Source organism: Eretmochelys imbricata, chromosome 1 (genome assembly GCF_965152235.1).
Source record: "Eretmochelys imbricata isolate rEreImb1 chromosome 1, rEreImb1.hap1, whole genome shotgun sequence".
NCBI classification, from domain to species: Eukaryota; Metazoa; Chordata; order Testudines; family Cheloniidae; genus Eretmochelys; species Eretmochelys imbricata.
This window is the reverse complement of record NC_135572.1, coordinates 269,406,078-269,431,828: the sequence shown is the minus strand read 5'-3', so window position 1 is coordinate 269,431,828 and position 25,751 is coordinate 269,406,078. Positions and strand designations below refer to the sequence as shown.

The 25,751-nt window shown below is 47.9% G+C and overlaps 1 protein-coding gene across 1 annotated transcript; it reads left to right on the top strand.

The window, feature by feature from the left end:
- The first annotated feature begins 442 nt into the window (after window positions 1–442).
- LOC144259389 (cytochrome P450 2D14-like) lies at window positions 443–25,150 on the top strand. Its single transcript, XM_077807603.1, has 9 exons — window positions 443–655; window positions 9,657–9,828; window positions 11,313–11,465; window positions 12,237–12,397; window positions 12,523–12,696; window positions 15,165–15,306; window positions 19,739–19,926; window positions 21,205–21,346; window positions 24,972–25,150. The coding sequence occupies exons 1-9, from the start codon at window positions 443–445 to the stop codon at window positions 25,148–25,150; spliced, it is 1,524 nt and encodes a 507-aa protein (XP_077663729.1).
- The last annotated feature ends 601 nt before the right edge of the window (window positions 25,151–25,751 follow it).

The following is a 25,751-nucleotide window of genomic DNA, read 5'->3' as shown; positions in this document are numbered from 1 at the left end:
CCAAACCTCACATGCCACCAGTTAGTGAATTATTATACATCATTATTATTATACATTATACAGGGGGATTCTTGTCAAACTCTGTGCACCTCTGCCAATTGGCATCAGGAGGTGCCTCTCTCCCTCATGTTACATACTACAATGCTGGAAATGGAGCTATGCCCTTTTCCTTTTACAGAGGTTGGGCCACCCTTCACGACTACTCCCCTGCAGTTTGTATTGTCTGGGCAGAGGAGGGACTACAGAGCAATTCTGGCCAAGGAGCTCCAAGCTGTGACAGTAGCAAGAGAGGGGCGGGTGTCTCAGAAATAAACCGGGAGGGAGAGAAGGGGAATGGGTGGAGGAAACTGGGGAGACAGAAATAGCAAAGAGTGAGAGAACAGGAGCAGGAAAAAGAGGCGGGGGAGAGGTAAAGACACAGGGAGGAGAGCAAAGAGAGATCATGGAGCTGCTCCTGTGGCTCTGGTCCCAGCTTCGATCCTGCGGGAACAACCTCCCAGCCCTGGGCATAGCCCTCACAGTCTTAGCTCTGCTGTTTGATTTCCTGAAGCGCAGGAAGCGCTGGAGTCGCTACCCACCAGGGCCGAGCTCTCTGCCCTTCCTTGGGACCATGCTGCAGATCGACTTCCACAACCCGCACGTCTCCTTTACCCAGGTCAGTGCCAGAGGGGCTGGAGAGCCCAGCGTGCTGGGGAGCGGGGCTGGTGTGGGCTGGTGGTTCGTTAATGTAGCTGGTGCGGGCTGGATGAGTTATTTTACCGGCCTGGGGCTTTTCCAACACAGTAGCCATCAGTCCCCCTGGGGGAGGAGGGGCTCTAATGCTCTCTGATTACAGTTGAACCTCAAAGATAGGAACACCAGAGTTGTGGACTTACCGGTCAACCGGACACCCTCTGGAACTGGAAGTCCTCAATGAATCAGGCAGGCAGCAGTGCAGACACCCCCCGCCGCCCCCCCCCCCCAAAAAAAGCAAATACCTTACTGCCTGGGGCTCAGGGCTTCAGCCAAGGGGGTTGGGGCTGTAGCTGCAGGGTGGGGGAATCAGGGCTGGGGGGACTCGGGGCTTCTGACCTTTGGGAGCACCGGGGCTCAGGGCTTTACACACGGGAGGGATGGGGCTGCTAGCTCTGTTCCCAGCTTCAGCCCTGGGGGAGGGTGGGGGGGGGGGCGCCAGGGCTCAGGGCTTTAGCTAGCAGCGGAGCACCGGTTTCAGCCCCAGCGCTCTCACTGTAGCTAAAGTCCCAAGCCCTGGTGCCCCCTGCTGAAGCTGGGAACGGAGCCATGGGGAGACCAAGCGCCCCCTGCGGGCTGGGGCAGAAGCCAGGAGCAGAGATACGGGGCTGAAGCCCCTCCCCCCAGGTCTAAAGCCCTGAGCCCTGGTGCTCCTGCTGGGCAGAAGCCCTGAGCGCTCTGCCCGCCCTGGACCTCGACTCGAGGGTCAGAAGCTCCAACTCTCCCTGCCCCCGCCCTGACTCCACCGCCCACCCTGCAGCTGCAACCCCAACCCCAACGCCCCCTGTGGCTGATGTCCCTAACCTCTTCTTCAGAGTTACAGATGGACAATCTCCATTCCCAAGGTGTCCCTAACTGCAAGGTTCTCCTGTATCTGCTTTGGCTTTGCTCTGGCTCTAGAATCCAGAGGGCAACATTCCACTCCCGAGTCCAGGCGAATTCTCTGCAAATGTGATAGCACTGGAGGAGAGTGATACTTACACACACACACTCTCTCTCTCTCTCTCTTTACCTTCTCCCTGTCATTTCAGTTGGAGACGTAGTGTACTGGGCTGTTGCACAATAGCACTGTTAAACAGCTGCTGCATTCCGCCTCCGAGATGGCTGCACTTCAGTGGTCCCTTTATGTACCATCTGTACCCTCTGGGATGAAAAGGGCTAGTGAAAGATTTATTGTATATGAAAATGCATTTGTCTCTGCTCAGATCCATTCATTCGAAAGTTTCTCTGGTTTTGGGATGTGGCTGCATGGACGACAGTCTTCCTTGTAGAAATGATTAAGAATCTCAGCAAAAGTGAACAAAACCGTAATCTCCAGGATATGCTTTTATGTAATCTCCAGGAAACTTTAGCATGTGCTTGTTGGCTGTGTCTGCGCTAACAAGAGCACACACAACCTCTGCAGGGTTAGTTGTTGCAAGTGAATGCTTTGTCCTGTCTGGGAAACTACTGATGCAGCTTGTGACAACTAAATCATATTATATGTTGTGACTGGAGTTGCCAAATGCCAGAGGCCCCTTTTCTAGGCTGGTACCTTTCAACATTCCAGTCAAGAGAAACTGGGTCTGGTTCTTGTTTTCACCATGCAGTAGAAAGAGCTTTTGAGTTTCCAGATCAAATCAGATTATGACAATGCTAGCAACAACACTTCTGACCTGTAGCTGCTTTTAACTCCACATTTTTAGTAACAACATATTATTCCCTTTTCTGTCTCTATTTCCATTTCACACAATTTCGTTTTGCTTTTTTGCATTTCTCACAGAATGGAAACGAAAACAGCTCCTTTTACTTACAGAATCATGGAAATCTAGAAATGGCCTATTCTTATCCACCCCTCTCCCTTCTAGTGGTATGCCCCTGAGGGCTTTATCCAGTTTTAATGACCAGCAATGATGCTTTCATCACTTCTCCTAGGAAACTTCCCCAGTCTGATATGCCTCTCGCTGAGGATTTGTTTCTTGATGTCCAGAGTAAATTTTCCTTTATTTATTTTCCACTGAATGCATCCGATGAAGTGAGCTGTAGCTCACGAAAGCTTATGCTCAAATAAATTTGTTAGTCTCTAAGGTGCCACAAGTACTCCTTTTCTTTTTGCGAATACAGACTAACACGGCTGCTACTCTGAAACCTTTATTTAGGATTTCCCTACACACATCCCCCCCTCCCCCCAGTTTTGTGAACTAGTTACATGCAGTGTTGCCAATTTAGTGATTGTTTGGAAATGTGAATTGAAATTGAAACATTAATACACACTTTAAAAGCATATACAGTGTATAATAAAATACGTGTATCTGAAAAAGTATAATAGATTTGAAAAGTATGAACATAGACTAGCTTCCTTATACAGCTGTTGTTTTTATGACCATGTCGGTGCATTCATTTCGGTGATGTTGGCCAACCTAATAATTTCAAATTATGATTTGTAAGCAAAGTCTAAATAGGCTCTCCCTGACAGCCAGTGATGAGCTGGGGGCTGTGGGGAAAGGCTTCAGTACCAGATTGTTTTTACATTCACACGTAATCTACCGAGGTGTCCAGCAAACAGAGCTGTGTTGCCCAAGTGATAGATTTTGGCTGGGGTTGGGTTACAAATCACTTGAATGCGGGGGTGGAGGTGAGGGGGTTATGAAATGTAGTTATTCTTATTGTAGGAGTAAAGGGCAGTAGAACTGTACTTAGCCTTTGCTGATTGAGGGCATCAAGAGAGAGGGTGGGGACAGGTGTTTTGCTTGATGGTCTGCCTGAGTCACAAGTACTATTTGACCTGCCCCCTCCACTGTTTAAAGACAGAGCTGATTAGGCTCCATAGATAGTCTTTTGTTCTGTAAAATGACCACTGCAGCTGAAATCACTGATGATCAGGTCTAAGTGCTCAGACCTGCTGTGGGACAGTGTTTCTGTGGAAGAGACGGCTCAGTCTGCACTAGCAGCGAGGTGCCCCCACCAAGAGCTCAGCTGAAATCATTGAGAGTCGAGATCAAGAGATCAACTCGCAGAGGTCACAGTGGCAGGTGGCAGCAGAAGGTGACAGTGCAGGGCCATTGGCAACAGAGCGATGGAGTGAACAGTGGCACAACGAATAATAGTGGCCAGAGCGAACAGTGAGCAGCTGGAGGAATGAGCAAGGTGCCTTCTTGCTTCCCACCTGGGAGGTGAACTTATGTGAAAACACCTCTGAACTCTGAGTCTCCACTGACCAAGGACAACACTGGTGAGTGTTAATGAGGCTGTTACACAACACAGTTCATGCGAACAAACGTGGCTGTGGCATCATACTTTCTATGTAGGCAAGAGATACCACACACTACAAAACTGGAGGCCAATGTTAAGTGCATTGTCACTTTTAATCCTGAAGTTGAACACTGGTTCTGAACAAGACCAGCAAATGCTCACTATCTTTCTGCAAGAAACTCAACTGACTGGCTATATGCATGTGGTGCAACACTGAAAGACTCAACAGTTGAAAAAGTGAAGAACTCTCACCGCATTCAGAAAATTTCCATACATGCCTGATGAATGCACCAATGCAAATGGTCATCAAGTATTAAGTCATTGTGTATGTTATCTTGATGTCAAGGGTAGGCCAGTAGATGCATTTCTAGATGTTCAAGTTATAGAAGACACATCGGCTGCATCTGTGACAACCCACATCTTAGAAGAGTTAAATGCTTGTCAATTGGACCCCAAACAGATGGCTGCTTGTGCATTTGATGGAGCTGCAAACTTCTCTGGAAGACATGGTGGAGTACAAGCTTTGCTCAGAGAAAAGTGTAACCCTAATCTCTCCTATGCACACTGCAGAGGCCATCTACTCCAACTAGCACTAGTATGAGCAGCAGAATCTTCAAAAGACATTAAAAAAGCTATAAATTCAATGTCTTCATTATATTCTTTTTTTAGCAAGAGTCTAAAAAGACTGAATATCTTGGAAAATATAGAAGATACACTGGGACTGAAGTTCAAATTAGTCCAACCTGGGAAAACCCTCTGGCTTTCTCATGAGTGATCCTTGGCTGTTGTCTTAAAATTACTCCAGCTGTTATTACTGGCTTTGGAAAGTATCTACCAAGATGGGATGGATCTAAGTAGTGAGGCTAGTGGATTACTTTTGCTACTATGTTCAGAGAAGACTACTGCCATTCTCTCTCTTGTAAGTCTACTGTTGAAACCACTTGGGTCATTAAACAATGCCATCCAGGCATCTGATACAACAGTAGTAGATCTTTGTCCAGCAATAGAAGCTACATTTGGATCAATCAGAGAGCCATCCATTGAAAAAGTACTGGAAGAAGCAAAGACTTCAGTCCAGAAGTTGACTAATGAAGGCATTTATATTGAATCCTTAAGTGAAGAGGACAAGAAGTGTTTGTTAAGACAACTGAAAAAGTACACAGACTTGATTCTTAAAAATCTACAACAACGACTTCTAGATTCTACTCAACCTCTACGTAGCTTTTACAGATCCCTGTCTTATAAAACACCGACAGTTGAGTGGAGTGAGGTACTACCAGCAATGGGGCTGCCATGGGGTCAGGACAGAATAGAGAATTTGAACACAGAGTGGAATATCATACGACAAATGAATGTAGATTTGACTTCAACTTCTTTTTTTATCATCACTAGTGGCTCGACGCGATCTTTGTGTTCCGTTTCCTGGGATGAAAGAAGTAGGAATTCATCTCTTGCTACGCACAGTCACAACAGCTACAGTTGAGCATTCTTTTTCATCATTGAATGGAAGAACCGGACACACAAGAAGCCACCAAAGATGAAAGCATTGCATTCAAGAAGTTCATTAACAGAATTGTGCAAAATTATAACAAGAAACCGTGAAGGATGTAGACATAGTGCTTCATAGAAGGCTTGAGTAGCCAACTTTAATTTGTGTGATGATTTTAAAACATGAGTTAAATCTAATAAAATGATCATGAAACATTTTTCAGTTTTTACTATGGTGCCATACAGCCCACATTCACCCTCACAGTCTCACCCCAGCCTCGGCCGCCTTACCCCTATCTACATCCCCCCCTCCCGGAACCACAGCCCTGCTCCCGGCCCCAGCTCTAGGTGGCGGTGAGGGGCACGGACACGGTAAGGGGGGGCAGAGCTCAGCACCCCCACTCTAAAACTGTTCCAGCACCACTGGCCAGGTCCTGGTCCTTTATCTCCAGGATGCTGCTCCCGGAAATGGCTGGCTGCTGCTGGCATGTCTCTCTGCACGCTGACCCTGCCCCCAGCACCGTCCTCACAGCTCCCATTGGCTGGTAACCAGCCAATGGGAGCTGCGGGGGCGGTGCTTGCGAGTACAGGTAGCATACGGAGACCTGCTGCCCCCTCCCCGCAAGGGGCGCACAGAGACGTGCCAGCAGCAGTTGGCCACAGCTGCTTCCGGGAGTGGCATGGGGCCAGGGCATGCAGGCGGCCTGCCTGAGCCCTTCTGCGCTGCCTGCCGGGAGCCACCTGTTGTAAGCTCCTCTCAGCCAGAGCCTGCACCTCGCACCCGCTCCCACACCCCAACCCCCTGCCCCAGGTCAGAACCCCCTCCTGCACCAAAACTCCCTCCCACGGCCCACACCCCTCACCCTCTCTTGCACCCCAACACTCTGCACTAGCCCAGAACTCCCCTCCTGCACCCAAACTCCGTCCCAGACCCTGCACCCCAACACTCTGTACCAGCCTGGAGCTCCCTCCTGCACCCAAACTCCCTCCCAGATCTCACACCCCTCCTGCACCCCAATCCCCTGCCCCAGCCTGGAGCCCCCTCTTGCACCAAACTCCCTCCCAGACCCTGCACCGCTGCCATTAATATAGTAGAAATGTGCGGCCAGTGACGACTTACCAAAATTCCTGGAGTGGCCCCCTTGTGAAAAGTATTGCCCAACCGTGGCTTAGAGGAAAGCTACTGTAGAAAAGCAGGAACACAATAGATTGGGTTTTTTTGTTTTTCATATACACATAAAACAACTACTTGTGGTTTTTCTGTACCTAAATTCTTGGCCCAGAAGTGCATTTTCTCCCTGTGGAGAATGTGTGGACAATCCTCAAGAAATCCCACAAATCATAGGTGAAAAAAGGTTAAATTTGGGGTATTTGGTAATTGCTTTAAACTGTTCTGCTTTGCACTCTGCAATGCCTGTCTGTCACCAGGGTACAGTGGCCCTGGTCCTCCCTTACATGAGGCACATTTTGTGCTCGTGGAGTCAGAGGCAATGTGTAGGAGGGGCATGGGGGGTTAAGTGCCCCTGCAGCTTGGCCTGCCGGAGGCAAGGAGGGAGAGGGGCTCTGTCCTCTCCTGTGTCTCTCCCCCGGCACGTTCGGCCGCTTTCCCAGGCAGCTGGGCGGGGAGCAGGATGGAGCCACTTCTGCCTCAGAGAGCCTCCCAGTCTGCTCCATGTCCCTACCCTTCCTCTTCCCTCTACCCTGCCCTCCCCGTAGCTCCTCCCCCTCCTCCTCCTCTTCCCTTGAGGTTCTGGAAGCCAGAGCCTGGCGGTGGTAAGAGCCACCCAGGGAACCCGGTCAGGGGGCTGGGGTGCCCAAGAGCAGCCCCCCGCCTGTCCCCTCGCCCCCACCGGGCCATGCCGCCCAGGGCAGGTGGAGGGTCCAGGACTGCCTACAGTGGCCCAGGCTCCCTCGGTGGTTGTCCGGCTCTGGCTTCCACCTTGTCCAGGGGATGGGGCATCGGGGAGAAGAGGAGGAGCAGGGGTGGGGCCACTGAGAGGGGCTAGCAACGGGAAGAGGCTGGTGCTGAAGGCAGAGGCTACGCTTAGTGGTGGGGGAGCTGATGATTTCTGCCTGTGCCATTCCGTGCCTGCCCGAGGCTTGCAGCTGGGGAAGAGGGGGATTGCAGCCCTCTGCCCCCCAAATTACGCCCATGTTAAAAAGTGGGCAGGCCTGGCCCTCCCAATTTTAAAACTGGGGGGCCATGACTCCCTCCCCCCTCCCCCGCGCCATCGTTCCGGCACCCCTGCTCCTGGATCACTATAACAGGCTTACCATGAAGTCACAGACAGTCCCCTTAGACTCTCCAGTCTATCTTGCCACCCAGACAAACTGGACTTAGTGATAAATGGTCACCAAAAATCACCCCACATTCAGGTTGCTCCCAGTCCCAAGAGGCCAGTCAGTTACCCCAGATCAGTTGGTACCCTAGATCTTACACCAAAGACAACACCTGTAGCCAATCCTGTAATAAATGATCTAAAGGTTTGTTAACTAGGAAAAAGAAATTACAAAGTTAATTGCAGGTTCAAGCAAGCAAACATATACTCACAGATGAGTTACCATCTAAATCCTAAGAGTGACCAAGTTGCAGTGATGTGTCTATTCAAAGTGTCTTTCGGGGCAGACCCAGCAGGCAGCCCTGGGGATCTCTAGCCCTGTCAGAGTTTAGACAGCCAAACAGATGGAAAATTTTCCTGTGACTTTGTTTTATTTCCTTCATTCAGCTTCCAAGTCCACAGAACAAGCTTCCTTGCACATCGCATTTCCAGGGTGGGATAGGGCCATTAAGCAGTCCTTTGTATTGCAATGTTCCTTGACCCAGCTGAATTTGATAGTCCTTCTGGATGGGGTGGGGGAGGAGTCCTATGCCTGGTTCACAAGTTCAGAGCTGACATTTCAAAGTTATAAAGCAAAACGTACAGATTTTCTTGTGGCGTGGAACACCGACATTGCAAGTGAGATTAACGCCTGCAGCAACTCACAAGCATTTCATAGTCTAAACCAGGGGTGGCCAACCTGACCCTGAGAAGGAGCCAGAATTTACTAATGTACATTGCCAAAGAGCCACAGTAACACATCAGCAGCCCCCTCATCAGCTCCCCCACCCTGCTCCCAGCGCCTCCCACCCATCGGCAGCCCCACCGATCAGCACCTCCCCCTCCCTCCCCACACCTCCCAATCAGCTGTTTTCTGGTGTGCAGGAGGCTCTGAGTGAGGGGGGAGGCGCGAGGGCAGGACAGGCTCAGGGGAGGGGGCGGGAAGGGGTGGAGCGGGGGCAGGGCCTGTGGCAGTTGAGCAGCGAGCACCCCCCGGCACACTGGAACGATGGCACCTGTAGCTCCAGCTCCAGAGTTGGTGCCTCTAGGAGGAGCCGCGTATTAAGTGCTGAAGAGCCGCAGGTCGGCCACCCCCGGTCTAAACACGAAATACATTCTTGTAAGACTAATACCTATTCTGAGCAAACTAACATACAGGTGACCTGGTCTGGTCTCCAGCTATGAGTTTGTTAGTTCTTAGCTAGTGCCTGCAGCCTGGGCAAGTGCTGGCACCTCGTTTGCCAGCATCACAGGAAACGCCCTTCCCCACCCCCAATCCCTTATGTCAGTAATTTTTATTTTGTGTGTATCTGTAGGCAGCACTGCTGTACCCTCTGTGGTAATATCAGATTTCATAACCGAAGCAAGGCTGGGCCTGGTGAGTACTTGAATGGGATATCGCCTAGGCAAAGCCATGTGCTGCAGGAAGCGTTGTAGGAGGCTGTCTGTGTCAGTGGTTAAACCAGTGCCACACCATGGTTTTAAGGAATAACGTATGCTTGGGTCTGTTATCCTTGAAGACACCAAAAGAGGTCCTGACCTCTTGTAGTCGTTAAAGACCCCATGACACTTTCACAAGATCCCTGGCCAAATTTCAACTTGGTTAGTTACGTTCTGCTGACAAACTCTTCCTGCACCTTCATCTGACAATGGTGGTGTTCTTCACTCCCTGTGTAAGTGGCTGTGTAGTGATGCTGTGAGTTGTTCCACTCCAGAGGCGGCTGCACATCAGTGATTAGCTAACAAGCCCAACAGAGTGCTCTGAGATCCTTCTAAGTTAGAGAGCGTACAGAAATGCAAGATGATATTTTTCAGGCTTGCCTTCCAGCAAATTTAAGTGTCATCTGGCTTCCAACAGTATATTTTTCCTTTTTCTTTTCTTGACAGCTGAGTAAAAAACATGGAGATGTCTTTAGTCTTCAGAACTGCTGGAGTAATCTGATAGTAGTGAATGGATTCAAAGCAGTAAAGGAAGCATTGATCCAGAAATCAGAGGACTTTGCTGACCGACCATACTTTCCTATACATGAACACTTGGGTTATGGAGAGAACTCCGCAGGCAAGTATCTTGGAAACTAACACAGTTCTCTGGTAGTGTTGCCAGAGGACTGGCTTTATCATTTGAGTTCCTGGAGAGGTTGGAGGGGTCTTAAGGAGTGAGCTGCCTCCCTCTCTTGTCCCTCTGTTGACGTTGCTTTTGGTGGAGTCTGCCCCTGACGCTCCCTCTCGCGAGGAGGAAGTCAGGCGAGATGGGACTGGGGACTCTCCTTCCCAACTTCAGCGCTGCAACAACTACTAAGACAGGGCCGTTCTGAAATGCTCAGTGGGATGTACATGCCAATCAATACCGATTGGCTGCCACTGTCAGAACTGGCGGAGTCCTACCCCTCACCATATGTATGCACCTTCCTCGGCTTGTAAAAAAAAATATAACCTCCTTCCAAGGAACCTCCAGGACCCAAGAGTGAAAGTGGGGGAGGGTAGAAAGAAATACAACCTAAAAAGGAGGCTTGTTGGGCTGGAATCCTCTCGGGTTATCCCAGAGCACTTTCATAACAAAGATTAGAGCTGGAAAAATATCTGTAGAGTCACATCTTCTCAACCTCGCCCTGGCCCATACTCTGGCCTTGGGGTGGCCAACCTGTGGCTTCGGAGCCACATGCGGCTCTTCAGAAGTTAATATGTGGCTCCTTGGATAGGCACTGACTCTGGAGCTACAGGTGCCAACTTTCCAATGTGCTGGGGGGTGCTCACTGCTCAACCCCTGGCTCCGCCCCCACTCCACCCCTTCCCGCCCCCTTCCCTGAGCCTGCCATGCTGTCACTTTTCCCCCTTCCCCTCCAGAGCCTCCTGCACGTCACAAAACAGTTGATTGGGAGGTGCGGGGAGGGAGGGGGAGGTACTGATCAGCGGGGCTGCCGGTGGGCGGGAGGCGCGGGGTGAGGTGGGTGGGAGCTGATGTGGGGCTGCTAATGTGTTACTGTGGCTCTTTGGCAATGTACACTGGTAAATTCTGGCTCCTTCTCAAGCTCAGGTTGGCCACCCTTGCTCTGGCCAATGCAGGGATGCTCCCTATAGTATGCCCTCCAGTGCTTTGTCCAATCCAATTTTAAATGACTTGTGATGGGGCACCCATTAATTCCTTTGAGAGACTATTGAGTAGTTTAGTAGCTCTAATCATTGGGAAATGTTTTTTGACATCCAACCTGAGGCTCACACCCTCAGAGTATAGCATGGCTTAGCTCCATTAATTGTATCCGATTATATGAGCTGCGGATCTGGCCCTGAATTTCATCCCATTACTCCTAGCTATACCTTGGCCCTCCATGAATAATCCCTCTCCTTCTGCACTACCACCTACACCTATGAAGGCTGCAATAATAGCTCCCATTAGTTGCCATTTGGCCAAGCTATACTTGGTTCCTTTTACCCTTCCTCAGAAGCCAGTCCCTCCAGGTCAGCTCTATTTTGTTGCTGTCCAGCGAATTTTACATGGTGTGCTCCCAGAGCTTATTACATCTCTTGTTTATTAATACTTTCCAGGTGTGGTGCTTGCAAGATATGGTAATGCGTGGAAGGAGCAAAGGAGATTTGCACTCTCCACCTTAAGGAACTTTGGGATGGGAAAGAAATCCCTGGAGCAGCGTGTGACCGAGGAAGCTGGATTTCTATGCTCTGCAATCAGTTCTGAAAAAGGTTTGCAGCATCAAGGGAGATGGGGCAGGGGATCAATATGACTTCCACAGATAAGGAAATGAAAGGATAATATGACTGATTATGAAGGAAGGAATAATAACACAGTATCTCACATTTCTACATAATCCCTGATAGCCAGAAGGATACTAAAGTGCTTTGGAGACCAGACACATAGTGATCATTCATCCAGCACTATCATGAAGCCACCTGTGGGGTCGAACCTGACAGCTGTTTTAACATGACAGTTTGTGATGGGAAGTAAAACAAAACCAAAACCCTGACACCTCCAATTGAATGTGCAAGAGGAATTTTAGGTTGGTAGAATGTAATTACCTCAACTGGAATCTGGTGAAGGCGTCAACACTAAGACGCTTCCAAAACATGCCATGACGTCTTTAAGAAAGTCACTTTTATGCCTAAACTTAAAAACATCTGTAGCAGCACAGTAACATCTTTCTGTAAACAGGCGGCCCGGGTTCAGTCCCGAGGCAAAGAGATGAGTATTAATGACTGAGTCCGCAGCACAAACCTGCAATTCTTAAGTTTTCCATGGTGGTCTCTCTTCCAAGTATTGAGCAGGCCCAACCCTGTTAGTATGTGAGACATCTTTAACTTCCCCAGCTTACATGAGCATGGACTTTCAAGTGGTTTGTTCTGTAAGCAGTCTTGAAATGTTAGCGGTTCTTGCTCAGTATGTTCCATGCAGTGAGGGGCAGGCTGCAATGATGCTGTGCCTCCTAATGTCTTTGGTTGGTCTTGTATGTTTTTCAGGCCGTCCTTTTGATCCACATTTTCTTATAAACAAAGCAGTTAGCAACGTGATCTGCTCCCTTATCTATGGTCAGCGCTTTGACTATGACAATAAGAAATTTCAGAGGATGCTGCAATTGTTTGAACAGGCCTTGGACGAAGAAGCTGGATTCCTGCCCCAGGTAACTCAGCACATATGATTTGGTTGGTAAGAAACTGCCATTTTATTGATCAGTTAGATTGTATTTTAGTGATTCTTTTCTGAGAGCCATAGGGTGTGGTTTTCTCTCTCACTCTGTTATCTTAGCTCCTTATTGTAGTACCGTGGCTGCTGCGCATCCCTGGAGTGCAACAGAGCATCTTCCGATCCCAAAAGGATGTCTTGGAGTTCACAGATGACCTTGTGAAGGAGCACAGGGCGACCTGGAATCCTACCCAAAAGAGAGACTTCACTGATGCTTTTCTGCAAGAGATAGAGAAGGTAGGAGGAGAGGGGCAGGTGTAGATCTCTTTGGCTCTGTGAATACATTAGTGATGGGAAAACTCCATGTTAGCTTCCCTTGTCCCTTGTTGTAAAGTTTACAAGTAAAATCCTATTGCGAATAGAACTGCTATGAACAGATCGCTGTTCTGTTTCTTCTGGTTTTCACTTATCTGGTGAGCCTAATGACTTCATGCTCAGAAATCAGCTGAATAGGCTGATACTTGGAACTTTGTACTTATACAGCCAGGCACTTACAGCCTAAGGCAGTGCCCCATGAAGTCAAAGGTGAGACTCACATTGACTCTAGTGGGTGTGGTACCTGAGTCCTTAGCTCACTTGGCTGTGGAAAAGCCCTGAGATAAGCCAACCATGTACAGTTTAGAGACACTTTTTAATCATTTTGGCAAAGGTCACAGTAAAGACTTCCTTCATCCTTCAAAGTCACAGCTTCATTCAAAGGCAGGCTGCTGGGAATTCCTGAATGGAAAAATGTTCCAGAACAAAAACCAAATCTGTTTTTATATTTTTCTAGAACAGCTGGTTGCAAAATTGAAACATGAAACAATGAAACATGGAAATATTTCACTTTTGACAAAATTTCATTTAGAAAAAATCATAATGAAATATTTTTATAGGGCTGAAACATTCTGTTTTGAGGTTGTCAGAACAGCACATTTCAATTTTTCATTTAGAAATTACTTAATTGCTTTTTTTATTTTATAGTATTTTTTAAATTTTGATTAACCTGAAATCCTTTTTGAAAAACTTTCATTTTGTGGGAAATTTCAAAATGTCAACTTCTTGTTCTGAGTCGTAAACAAAGCTAATTACATTTTAATTGGCTCTTAAATAGCATATTAGTTATTGCCCATGTTAAGTCTAAGTCCAAATTTACAGAATTGCTCTGAGAAAATCGAGATAAGAAACGCTTAGAAAACAGACACATAAAATCCACAGCATTACAAAAGATAGCCAGACTACTTCCTGCTGTGATCCTGTCATATCTCGTATGCTAAGCACGGTGGCCCTGAAGAGTACTTGGTGGGGAGACCTGTCTTGTAGAAAATGAGACTGTTGGTTCAGTAGGTAGCACTGAGGTCCTGTTCTCATAGAAGCTACCAGGGCAGGAATAGGGCCTGTCAGATTGTTATTCCCAGGTACATATATGAACTTTTGGAATCCTGATGTTAATTTGTTGGCTAGCATGTTGGCTGCACCCTGCTCGCTACAACATGGAATTTCTGACCTGATCAAGTGAGAGTGATCACACTAACCTCTTGAGGTTGCAAAGGCACAAATCTCTAAGACTGACTGGAGACCCTCCTTTAACTCTGGTGGCAAGAGACTGTGGGCAGAGTTTCCAGCATGTATGCTGAGTGTACTGAGCAGCATCAGCCAGTGGGAGTCTGCCATGCCTGGGTACTCCTCCTCCATCTTCATAAACTCTTTCAGGTGCCTTTGGCAATGGTGCTGGAACTGGGGGTGCTCCCGCACCCCCTGGCTTGAAGCAGTAATAACACAGACCAAATACATGGTTTCCATCATCAGCACCCCCACTATAAAAATTGTTCCGGCACCCCTGGACTTTGGTGGGTCAGAAAATGCTGCTGAAATGTCCACCAGCGTCTCACGGAAACTCTGCCCAATTCCTGACCCAGGCGTGACAGCGCAAGCAAGAAAAGTTCTTGAAAAGGGGCCTCTTCCATGTTGCTCGGCAGGCAGTGTTGGCAGGCTGGTCTTGCTTCCTGTAATGTGCAGGGTGAGCATGAAGCTTCCCCACAGTCAAAGGCTAGAGTGGCCGCACTCTGGGGGGGTGCTAGGGAGTCTGGGATATGGTTGGTTTGACTCAGGTCTGTCTGCTACTGTGTGGATGCCAGAGCCCCAGGTTCACGCCTGGGCTCGAAAATTCTTAACGTAGGGTTGATAATCAGCATAGACTTCTGCAGGGGTAGTCAATTTTTTGTCAGGGTCCACATTTCTTGGTCAAGGTATAGGCAAGGTCCAGACTACAGGGAAAATAATAAAAAAATAACAACAATAATGATAAGAAGTAAATAAAAAGATTTCAAGGTCTGTTCAAAAGCATCTACCAGTCCAGATTTGGCCTGCCGTCCACCTATTGACTACCCTGGTGTAGATGCTCAAGCCCATGGTTCTCTAACCCAGGGTCAGCTGAGTCAAGTGCCACTAACCCTGGGCTTATATTGCAGTGTAGACATACCCTGTGTTTTTGGAGCAGAAGGTCCTGAGCATAAGTCCATGATGTGTGGAATAAATGATTACCTTGAAATGTATGCGACCAAGGAGCCATTACAGCGTTTGTTGTCATATGCATGTGTTTTGCTGCACTCTGCAAACAATTCAACCTTTCAGTCTGAGAATATGAATTACCACTATCTACAATTCTGCTCCTCTCTCCCCAACAAAAATCTTAGGTCAAATCTTGCTCTCTTTTGTTCCCTTAGGCTAAAGAGCATGTGGGGAGCAGTTTCAATGACAACAACCTTCGTATGGTAACAGTTGACTTGTTTACCGGTGGCACTGAGACCACTTCCACCACCCTGCGCTGGGCATTGCTGTTCATGCTTCTCCACCCTGACATCCAGTGTAAGCAAGGGGACTGTTGGAGATGTGACTGGTTCTCCCAACCCTGCATCTTCCACAGAAAGAAAAGGAGTACTTGTGGCACCTTAGAGACTAACCAATTTATTTGAGCATAAGCTTTCGTGAGCTACAGCTCACTTAATCGGATGCATACTGTGGAAAGTATAGAAGATCTTTTTATACACACAAAGCACGAAAAAATGGGCGTTTACGACTACAAAAGGTTTTCTCTCCCCCCACCCCACTCTCCTGCTGGTAATAGCTTATCTAAAGTGATCACTTTCCTTACAATGTGTATGATAATCAAGTTGGGCCATTTCCAGCACAAATCCAGGTTTTCTCACCCCCCCCCGCCCCTCCCCACAAATCCACTCTCCTGCTGGTAATAGCTTATCTAAAGTGATCACTCTCCTTACAATATGTATGATAAGCAAGGTGGGCCATTTCCAGCACAAATCCAGGGTTTAACAAGAACGTCTTGGGGGGGGGGGTAGGAAAAAACAAGGGGAAATAGGTTACCTTGCATAATGACTTAGCCACTCCCAGTCTCTATTCAAGCCTAAGTTAATTGTATCCAATTTGCAAATGAATTCCAATTCAACAGTCTCTCGCTGGAGTCTGGTTTTGAAGTTTTTTTGTTGTAATATCGCAACTTTCATGTCTATAATCGTGTGACCAGAGAGATTGAAGTGTTCCCCGACTGGTTTATGAATGTTATAATTCTTGACATCTGATTTGTGTCCATTTATTCTTTTACGTAGAGACTGTCCAGTTTGACCAATGTACATGGCAGAGGGACATTGCTGGCACATGATGGCATAAATCACATTGGTGGATGTGCAGGTGAACGAGCCTCTGATAGTGTGGCTGATGTTATTAGGCCCTGTGATGGTGTCCCCTGAATAGATATGTAGGCACAGTTGGCAACGGGCTTTGTTGCAAGGATAGGTTCCTGGGTTAGTGGTTCTGTTGTGTGCTATGTGGTTGCTGGTGAGTATTTGCTTCAGGTTGGGGGGCTGTCTGTAGGCAAGGACTGGCCTGTCTCCCAAAATTTGTGAGAGTGTGGGGTCATCCTTCAGGATAGATTGTAGATCCTTAATAATGCGTTGGAGGGGTTTTAGTTGGGGGCTGAAGGTGACGGCTAGTGGCGTTCTGTTATTTTCTTTGTTAGGCCTGTCCTGTAGTAGGTGACTTCTGGGAACTCTTCTGGCTCTATCAATCTGTTTCTTCACTTCCACAGGTGGGTATTGTAGTTGTAAGAATGCTTGATAGAGATCTTGTAGGTGTTTGTCTCTGTCTGAGGGGTTGGAGCAAATGCGGTTGTATCGCAGAGCTTGGCTGTAGACAATGGATCGTGTGCTGTGGTCAGGGTGAAAGCTGGAGGCATGTAGGTAGGAATAGCGGCCAGTAGGTTTCCGGTATAGGGTGGTGTTTATGTGACCATTGTTTATTAGCACTGTAGTGTCCAGGAAGTGGATCTCTTGTGTGGACTGGACCAGGTTGAGGTTGATGGTGGGATGGAAATTGTTAAAATCATGGTGGAATTCCTCAAGGGCTTCTTTTCCATGGGTCCAGATGATGAAGATGTCATCAATATAGCGCAAGTAGAGTAGGGGCATTAGGGGACGAGAGCTGAGGAAGTGTTGTTCTAAGTCAGCCATAAAAATGTTGGCATACTGTGGGGCCATGCGGGTACCCATAGCAGTGCCACTGATTTGAAGGTATACATTGTCCCCAAATGTAAAATAGTTATGGGTAAGGACAAAGTCACAAAGTTCAGCCACCAGGTTAGCCGTGACATTATTGGGGATAGTGTTCTTGATGGCTTGTAGTCCATCTTTGTGTGGAATGTTGGTGTAGAGGGCTTCTACATCCATAGTGGCCAGGATGGTGTTATCAGGAAGATCACTGATGGAATGTAGTTTCCTCAGGAAGTCAGTGGTGTCTCGAAGGTAGCTGGGAGTGCTGGTAGCGTAGGGCTTGAGGAGAGAGTCTACATAGCCAGACAATCCTGCTGTCAGGGTGCCAATGCCTGAGATGATGGGGCGCCCAGGATTTCCAGGTTTATGGATCTTGGGTAGTAGATAGAATATCCCAGGTCGGGGTTCCAGGGGTGTGTCTGTGCGGATTTGATCTTGTGCTTTTTCAGGGAGTTTCTTGAGCAAATGCTGTAGTTTCTTTTGGTAAATCTCAGTGGGATCAGAGGGAAATGGCTTGTAGAAAGTGGTGTTGGAGAGTTGCCGAGCAGCCTCTTGTTCATATTCCGACCTATTCATGATGACAACAGCACCTCCTTTGTCAGCCTTTTTGATTATGATGTCAGAGTTGTTTCTGAGGCTGAGGATGGCATTGTGTTCTGCATGGCTGAGGTTGTGGGGCAAGTGATGCTGCTTTTCCACAATTTCAGCCAGTGCACGTCGGCGGAAGCACTCTATGTAGAAGTCCAGTCTGCTGTCTCGACCTTCAGGAGGAGTCCACCTAGAATCCTTCTTTTTGTAGTGTTGGTAGGGAGGTCTCTGTGGATTAGTATGTTGTTCAGAGGTGTGTTGGAAATATTCCTTGAGTCGGAGACGTCGAAAATAGGATTCTAGGTCACCACTGAACTGTATCATGTTCGTGGGGGTGGAGGGGCAGAAGGAGAGGCCCCGAGATAGGACAGCTGCTTCTGCTGGGCTAAGAGTATAGTTGGATAGGTTAACAATATTGCTGGGTGGGTTGAGGGAACCATTGCTGTGGCCCCTTGTGGCATGTAGTAGTTTAGAAAGTTTAGTGTCCTTTTTCTTTTGTAGAGAAGCAAAGTGTGTGTTGTAAATGGCTTGTCTAGTTTTAGTAAAGTCCAGCCACGAGGAAGTTTGTGTGGAAGGTTGTTTTTTTATGAGAGTATCCACCTTTGAGGGCTCATTCTTTATCTTTCCCTGTTTGCTGTAGAGGATGTTGATCAGGTGGTTCCGCAGTTTCTTTGAGAGCGTGTGGCACAAGTTCAGCATCTGCTGTCACCTTTGTGTTCTGGGGGTATGAAGCTGCCGTAGCAGCAGTCACAGCAGTGATTGGGGGAATAATTCCAGTGGAGCACTCTCTGAGGGGGAGAGCAAAGACCTGTGGGAAGGGAGAAAGGAGAGAGAAAGCCTCTGTTCAAGATTTCAGTGTCAGAGGGAGCACTCACCACTTTTCTTCATGACAAGTGCACTTTGAGACCCTTGTAGCTACTTGGTAACTCTTCCTTCTCTTAGGGTCTCTGCAGGGATAAATGCTAACCTGCTTGAATGTGCTAATGCCAGAGGCACAAGTCCATAGGCACTGACTCCATGGGTGCTCCACGCTTGGAGCACCCACGGGGAAAAAGATTGTGGGTGCTCAGCACCCACTGGCAGCCCCGCCAATCAGCTCTTCCCCAATTCCCCCTGCCCATCATGGATCAGCTGTTTAGTGGCATGCAGGAGGTGCTGGGGGGAGGCAGGGGGAAGAACGAGGGCAGGGCGCACTCAGGTGGAGGGGGTGGAGCAGGGGTAGGAAGAGGCAGGGCAGAGCGGGGGCAAGAAGAGGCACGGCAGGGGTGAGGCCTTGAGGGAAGGGGTGGAGTGGGGGCGGGGACTGGGGCAGAGTGGGGCTCAAGCACCCTCGAGGAAATTAGAAAGTTGGCACCTATGCACAAGTGGGTCAAATACAGTATGGGTAATGTGGGATGTCTCTAACAAAGAGCCTATTAACCCACAGAACGGAGGATGACTATGTAAATTGGCCTGAGTAACCAAAGATGAGTGTGCTCTCCTTCAGCTCCTAATTCCGCATTCCTCTTTCCCGCTGTCTGCAGAGCTCACTTTGGCCCTTGCCCCCAACCAAGGCCAATACCCTCCTATAGATATCTCTAGGTAAACTCTGCCTTCCTAGCACTCTTGCTTCCAGAGGCTTTCACCAATCTCCCTGTTCAACAAACACACAAGACCTGATTGCAAGGTCAGGAATCAGTAGCTGGGAAGCAGGGCAGTGCATGTCTGGGGTATCAAACAGGCTTTCTGATTGTGGGGGTGAGAGAAATCAGTAGTTCATCCAGACAAGGCCCATGCCCTCTCCCCACTGCAGGATGTCCTTCCTGACCCCTGAACAAGTGCCCCTGACACCAGCCACCTCCCACACACTTAGAGCACTCACTTGTAAACTGCTCAATAATTGATAGGAAGCTGGTTAACAAACTCACAGAATATTAACCCACATTAAGTATACTTATTATACTTCTATATTATAATAGCTCCCATAGGCTCCAATCAAGATTGGTTCCTTGTTGTTCTCAGCGCTGTACAAATAAAGATAAACAGACAATCCCTGCCCCAGAGAGTTTACAGCCTAAGAGTAAATCCGTAGGCTCCTCACTTTTACGGTGTTGATGTACATCATTAAATAGGTTACATCCTCCTCAATGTAAAGGGTCTTTTTCCAGGTAAAGTCCATGAGGAAATTGATAAGGTGATTGGCAGGGACAGGTCACCCCAGATGGAGGACCAAGCGAACATGCCTTATACCAGTGCTGTGATCCATGAAACTCAACGTTATGGGGATATCGCTCCTGTTGGCATGCCTCACATGACATACCGGGACACCGAGCTCCAAGGCTTCTTCATTCCAAAGGTATCTATGGCCAGGCAGGGGATGCAGACCTCCTCTCCCCTTGCAGACTTATGTCCTGCAGCTGCAGACATTCCATATGTGAATCTCCCCAAGGTTCCATGCAGAGGGGGGTGGAGCACCAGGCCCTGAATCACACAACCATTGGCGAGTTATCAAATGTGCAGTTTTAAAAGGCCTTGGGCTTCAGAGACAGCCTTGTTTATGTGGTTAGCTCCATCTTGAACAGGTCTTTGGATATCTGAAAAAACAACGAATTGAGCTAAGACACTACTAAGGATTTCAATCCTTACAGGGGAGACTGTAATTTTGTCTTGGGCACCTTCTAACATTCAGTACATCTGCTTGAAGGTGGAGAAAGGTAATGCTGACTGACTGTATAGAAACTACCTGCTAGGTCAGCAGTTCAAATCCAGAACAGTAGCAACTAACACACTATTATCTGAAGGGTGTTCAGAGGCCACTGTGCATCTCAGTCCAGTTCCAAATGGACAAGAGACAATGATGGGCAATTACTGCCTTCTTTGGTGAGAGTCTCATTGGAGAGACCAAAGCCACACAATACTCAATTCCACTTTCGCCCCTAGAGGAAGCTCCTCTAGCTCAGGCCTGAGGCATGTGAGAGGGGAAAGATCTCGCTTTTTCTGTGAAGACAATGAGAATTGCGGTTTGGAGTCTCTCAGTCAGCACACTCTTACCAGAGCTAAAATTAACTCGAGAAAATATTTGAAGCAACTGGGGAGTAGAAGCAATTTTCATCACATGAACCTCATTAGACCATGAAAACACCCCTTGCATACGCTTACGCTATGTGTACACGATGCATCTTTTAGTGACACCTGTGCCGCTAAAAGGTGTGGTGGGTAGCCGCTCTTAGTTGGCAGGAAGAGCTCTCCCACTGACAAAGCGCTGTTCACACCGGCACTTTTTGTCAGTAAAACTTTTGTCGTTCATGGTGTGTGTGTTTTTCTTCACACCTCTGAATGACAAAAGTTTAACCGATAAAAGTCTAGTGTAGACAAAGTCTTAGTCTAGCTAGCATGCAATGGAGAAGGGCGACAGGCTTCAGAGCACACGCTGTGCCCTGGCTGGGGCCTTGAAAACGTCCCACTCCACTGTGCTATAAGATTATACAATGAGGTACCTGAGCTGGGTTCTGTGCCTTCCTCTGAGGCATCCTACAATGGCCACTGCTTGAGATGGGATATTGAATGCAGAGGGACTGGCCTGTTCTGGTGTGACAATTCTTATGTACCCTGTTCCTTCTCTGGGGTGGATCAGGGGACGACAGTCATCACTAACTTGTCCTCGGTGCTGAAGGATGAAACGGTTTGGGAGAAGCCGCACCAGTTCTACCCGGAGCACTTCCTGGATGCAGATGGGCAGTTTGTGAAGCGAGAGGCCTTCCTGCCTTTCTCTGCAGGTAAATCCAAGGGGAGGAGCAGCTGGCAGAGGCCGTCCCTGTGGAAATGAGATACAGTGCATGAGATGTGACCCACTATAGTTATGGGAAAATGAGTCTCCTCTAAAGCAAGATGTCCCTCTCATCATGAGAGCAGCTTCCTCAAGGGGAAGATCAGTGCAGTCTGTGCTGAGCTGGGCCTGTTCTACAGTACCCTGGTGGAACCAGTATATGTAATCTCTGCAAAATAGCTCCCTCTCTCTATTTCTCCAGTGCAGAAACTCTGGCCTTGAAATGCTGTACTTCGGGTCAGGCCTTGAGAGACTGAGCATCTTGTCCCAGAGTCCTATGTAAACCACTCGGCCAAAGGGAAGCAGTCCTATATTCTACATTCTGCTGTAAACTGGGCAAGCCCTCACCTTAATTAATTCGTTGCTCGCCTTCTACCGCTGTAGTTATTTAAATAGAAAATAAATTGTTACAAATCAATTAAGGTTGCTTATGTAACAAAGCCACCTACCTAATCCTACAAGAGTGCAGAACTGCCAGGTTAAGGAGGTCCTCCGTCCCTTAAGCCTATACATCCATCCGCCACATTAGGCTCTGTTCTTCATGAGCATGCTGCATCTCCCCAGAGAAATTACTTCATACTTCAGTACATCTGCTTGAAGATGGAGTCCCAGGAACTGGTTTAGAAGCAATGTGCACACACACAGGTGAGGTGTGTGTTATTGGGAAAGGGATGAGGTCATAGTTAAGGATTTCTGTTAAAGCATGATCAAAATTGTGTGCCACATACTTCTTTATCTGTTGCAAGGCACCCTGATCAAAGGAAGGTGTTAGTTACTGGAGGCTCTGTGACCACTGCAATGGGGTACATGGATCAGTCGGGGATAAAGGGGAGATGGATGTTTCCAGTTTCCTGTATGCTTCCAACTCACCAGAGAGATGGGAAGAGGGAAATACTGATTCTCGGATACACGCCAAAGGAGGCCACCTGTGGCTGGTGGAGGGGCTGTAGGGTCTGTCCTAACCCCTCTGGTCACCACATCAACAGCAGTGGGAAGCCTGAACCAGTGGGCCACTGCCTCTGCCAGGCTTGTACGAGTGCAGCCCAGGAGTCCCAGCAGTGTGAACCATGAGGGCTTCGACAGGAGGGTCTATGCACTGAGCAGGATTATAGCTTTTCCACAGAACCTTTCCCAGTGACTGGTTGGTGCTCTCTAGGTTTGTTTCAATGCAGCCAACCGTTTCAGTGGCAGAGAGGGGTAAAGGTCCCATCAAAGAAAAAAATGTGTCACAAACTTAGTTAGGCAGCTTCTAACGCATTTCCAGGATACTCTGCAGTACTGGGGGGTTCTCTGTGTGTCTGGGTACTAAGCTGAGCTAGGTATTGGCTCAGCGGGTACATCTACACTTCAGACTGGGGGTGTATGTTCCAGGTTGGGGACACATACCCACGCTAACTCGGTGATAGCATGTAGGAGCGTAGCCACTGCAGCGTGCGCAATGGGAGGGGCTGGCTGCCCTGAGGATGATCCCGTCCAAGATGGTAGGTACCTACTCAGGTGGCTAGCCCCTCCCACTGCTTGCATCCCCATGGCTACACTTCTCTTTTTAGCACACTAGCTAGCTCAGAGTTAGCAGAGGCATGTCACCTCGAGCTGGAGCTTACACCTTCCAGCTCAAAGCATGGACGTAACCTTGGTTAAAAGCCAAGTTAGTTTTTGTTTTATGGTTTTATTTTAGTCCATAAACAGGTAATTGCGCAGCCACCCTCCATTTGTGCCAAACTGCAGTGCAATCAGCGTCTCCCCTGCACCCTTTGTCAGTGCCTGCCTGTCACTCTCTCTGGAGCAGTGGTTCCCTGTGGGGCAATCCTTTGTGTGCAGAGGACGTCATTTTGCTCTGCACAGCATGACCTCGCATGCACCATATGCACCAGGTGGAGGACACTGTTTCGTAGAGCAAGATGGCATCCTCCACATGCGTTACCTTACACTTACAGTATGTCTGAGATTGTGCTGTGCAGAAGACACCATTTGGCTCCTCCATGTTGTCTGGGGTTCCATCAGGAAATACTTCACTAAAATGGGGTCACGCTGGCAAAAAATTTGGGACCCGCTGGTCTATAGCCTCACATAATTCAAGGATGGACTTTTTGTTAGCAGCACAAAGCACAACACCTCTACCTTTCCTATTTGCTCAATAGCCACACTCGATAATAGTGTTGCCGCTTTCCATCTTGAACAGCTGGTCAAATTTCAGGGCCCTGGGGACATTCCAGTTGGAAGTAGAAATTGAAGGAGTCAGGTATTTTCTTTGATGCAGTCTTGTTTATAAGAAACATACAAAGTCCTGCCCCTCTGAATTCAGGAGGAACCAATAACAAAAGGAGCAGTTTCTTAGCTTATGGCCCCAAGCCTCTTTTGCCAACAGACCCAAAACCTTTTTTCCAGAGTCACACTGCACTCACAGGCTTGTCCTTCTTGCTTTTGTCTCTGCCTCTCTCTCTGTTTTTGTCTGTTCTCAGTTTTCATGTGTTCTCTCACACACTCACAACTCCCTTCCCCCTGCCTCCTCCAACCCGATCACAATAGCAAGTGGACCTCCCTACCCACCAGATGCTAGTTTCTGGAAAGATTCTATTAGGCCTTGTTTTAGGTGTGGGTTACAACTATCTTAAGTGAAGGGTGTGTTCACACAGCAGTTTGAATGATGTTTTGAGTCAACACATAACACAGTTTTACCCAGCTCATATCATGGTCTGACCCATAACTTCAGTTATCAACTCATAGACTTCAAAGTTTCATTTTACTATCTTCAGAGAGAACAGTCCAAAGAGGAAGATGGGGGTGTTGTCATAAAGGTTCCTAATGACCAAGAGAAGGATTTTGCAGTGGCTACGGGAGTAGATATGGCACCAGTGAAGTCTTTCGGGCTGGCGGTGAGGTGATCCTGTTTGTACGAGTACTGCAAAGGCTTGCTGCAGTGTTTTAGACTGAGATGGGTCATTGGTGAAGATGTACCACTTTGGTTTTCTGGACTCAAGGCAAATACATGATCCCCAGATCGCACTTGAACCAGAATCTCCTGCCTGGTGGCATGGGCATGTTATTCCACCTCAGATTTCTCTATCTAAAGGCATTTATTTGCCCATTTTGATTCTAGAAGTTAAGAATTCCACAAAGAGCATATGGGACAGATCTTCAACTGTAAATTACCACAGATCCTTTTACATCAATGGAGTTGTGCCAATTTAACCAGCTGAGGATTTAGCCCTGTGTATTAAAGTGTCTGACCCTTTTGAGTCAGGCTAACTAGACAGTAATTCCCCTCTCCAAATCAACTGACAGAGTCTTTTGTTTTATGATTTCCACTGAAGCTTCTGGTACTGGCCACAATCAGAGACAGGGAATCAGATTAAACAGAACATTGGTTGGTCTAGAGAAGTATTTCCTAGTTGTTCCTGTTCACACAGGGTCCGGGAATAGGGAGACTCACTATCTGCTGCATATGGAGGCAGATTCTCTGTTCACTCCAACCTGTGGGTGCGCAGTAAGGGTCTTACTCCTTCAGTGACTAGTCATTTACATGTGGTGTTCTATCCTCCTCCTCCCCTCTTTTCTCACTCCCACGCTTGCAGGTCGCCGTGTTTGCCTGGGGGAACAACTGGCCAGGATGGAGCTTTTCCTCTTCTTCACCAGCCTCCTGCAGCACTTCACCATCCGTCTTCCTGAGGGCCAGGCCAGGCCTCGAGAGGATGGACACTTTGCCACGACACTCGCCCCCCACCCCTACCAGATCCAGGCTGTCCCAAGATAACAGGAGCACCTTTTCAGATTGGGGAGGAGGGCAACTTTAACCATGATTCCAGGGGACACTTAGGCACCTGAAAACTCTAGGGTTTTCTGCAGATTATAATTTAGAAATTAGCTGATAGGAACACTGTCTCTAATTCCTGTATTAAAATAAAGAGAATTAAATAAATATTAGGCCTACTCAGCTGTAACATTAACATGTTCTCACATCTTGTATCAAGTCCCTGGAGGGACACTGGTTAGATTTAACATTTTAATGTATATTCTTACTAACTCTTGAAGGCAACAATTGAAATAATTGTAGAAAAATCTAGATTACTTTCTATCACTTTTTGCAGTTCGCCAAGCTTGGAGTAGATCATTTAACTTTGGAAACATCCTACTAGGGCAAGGCCCCATGAGTTTATACTGCACCTGCCTGGGCCTGTATGGGTGTTACCTCACTCCAAATAATAGACTAGAAACTGATCTTAAACAGGAGTGAAATTGACACTTTCAAGTCACTTTCACAATATTGCCAACCCTAAATGTTCAAAAATTATGAATCAGGCTGACCAAAAATCATGAGATTACGTAAAAGTAATAGATTTGGTGCTCTTTTTATT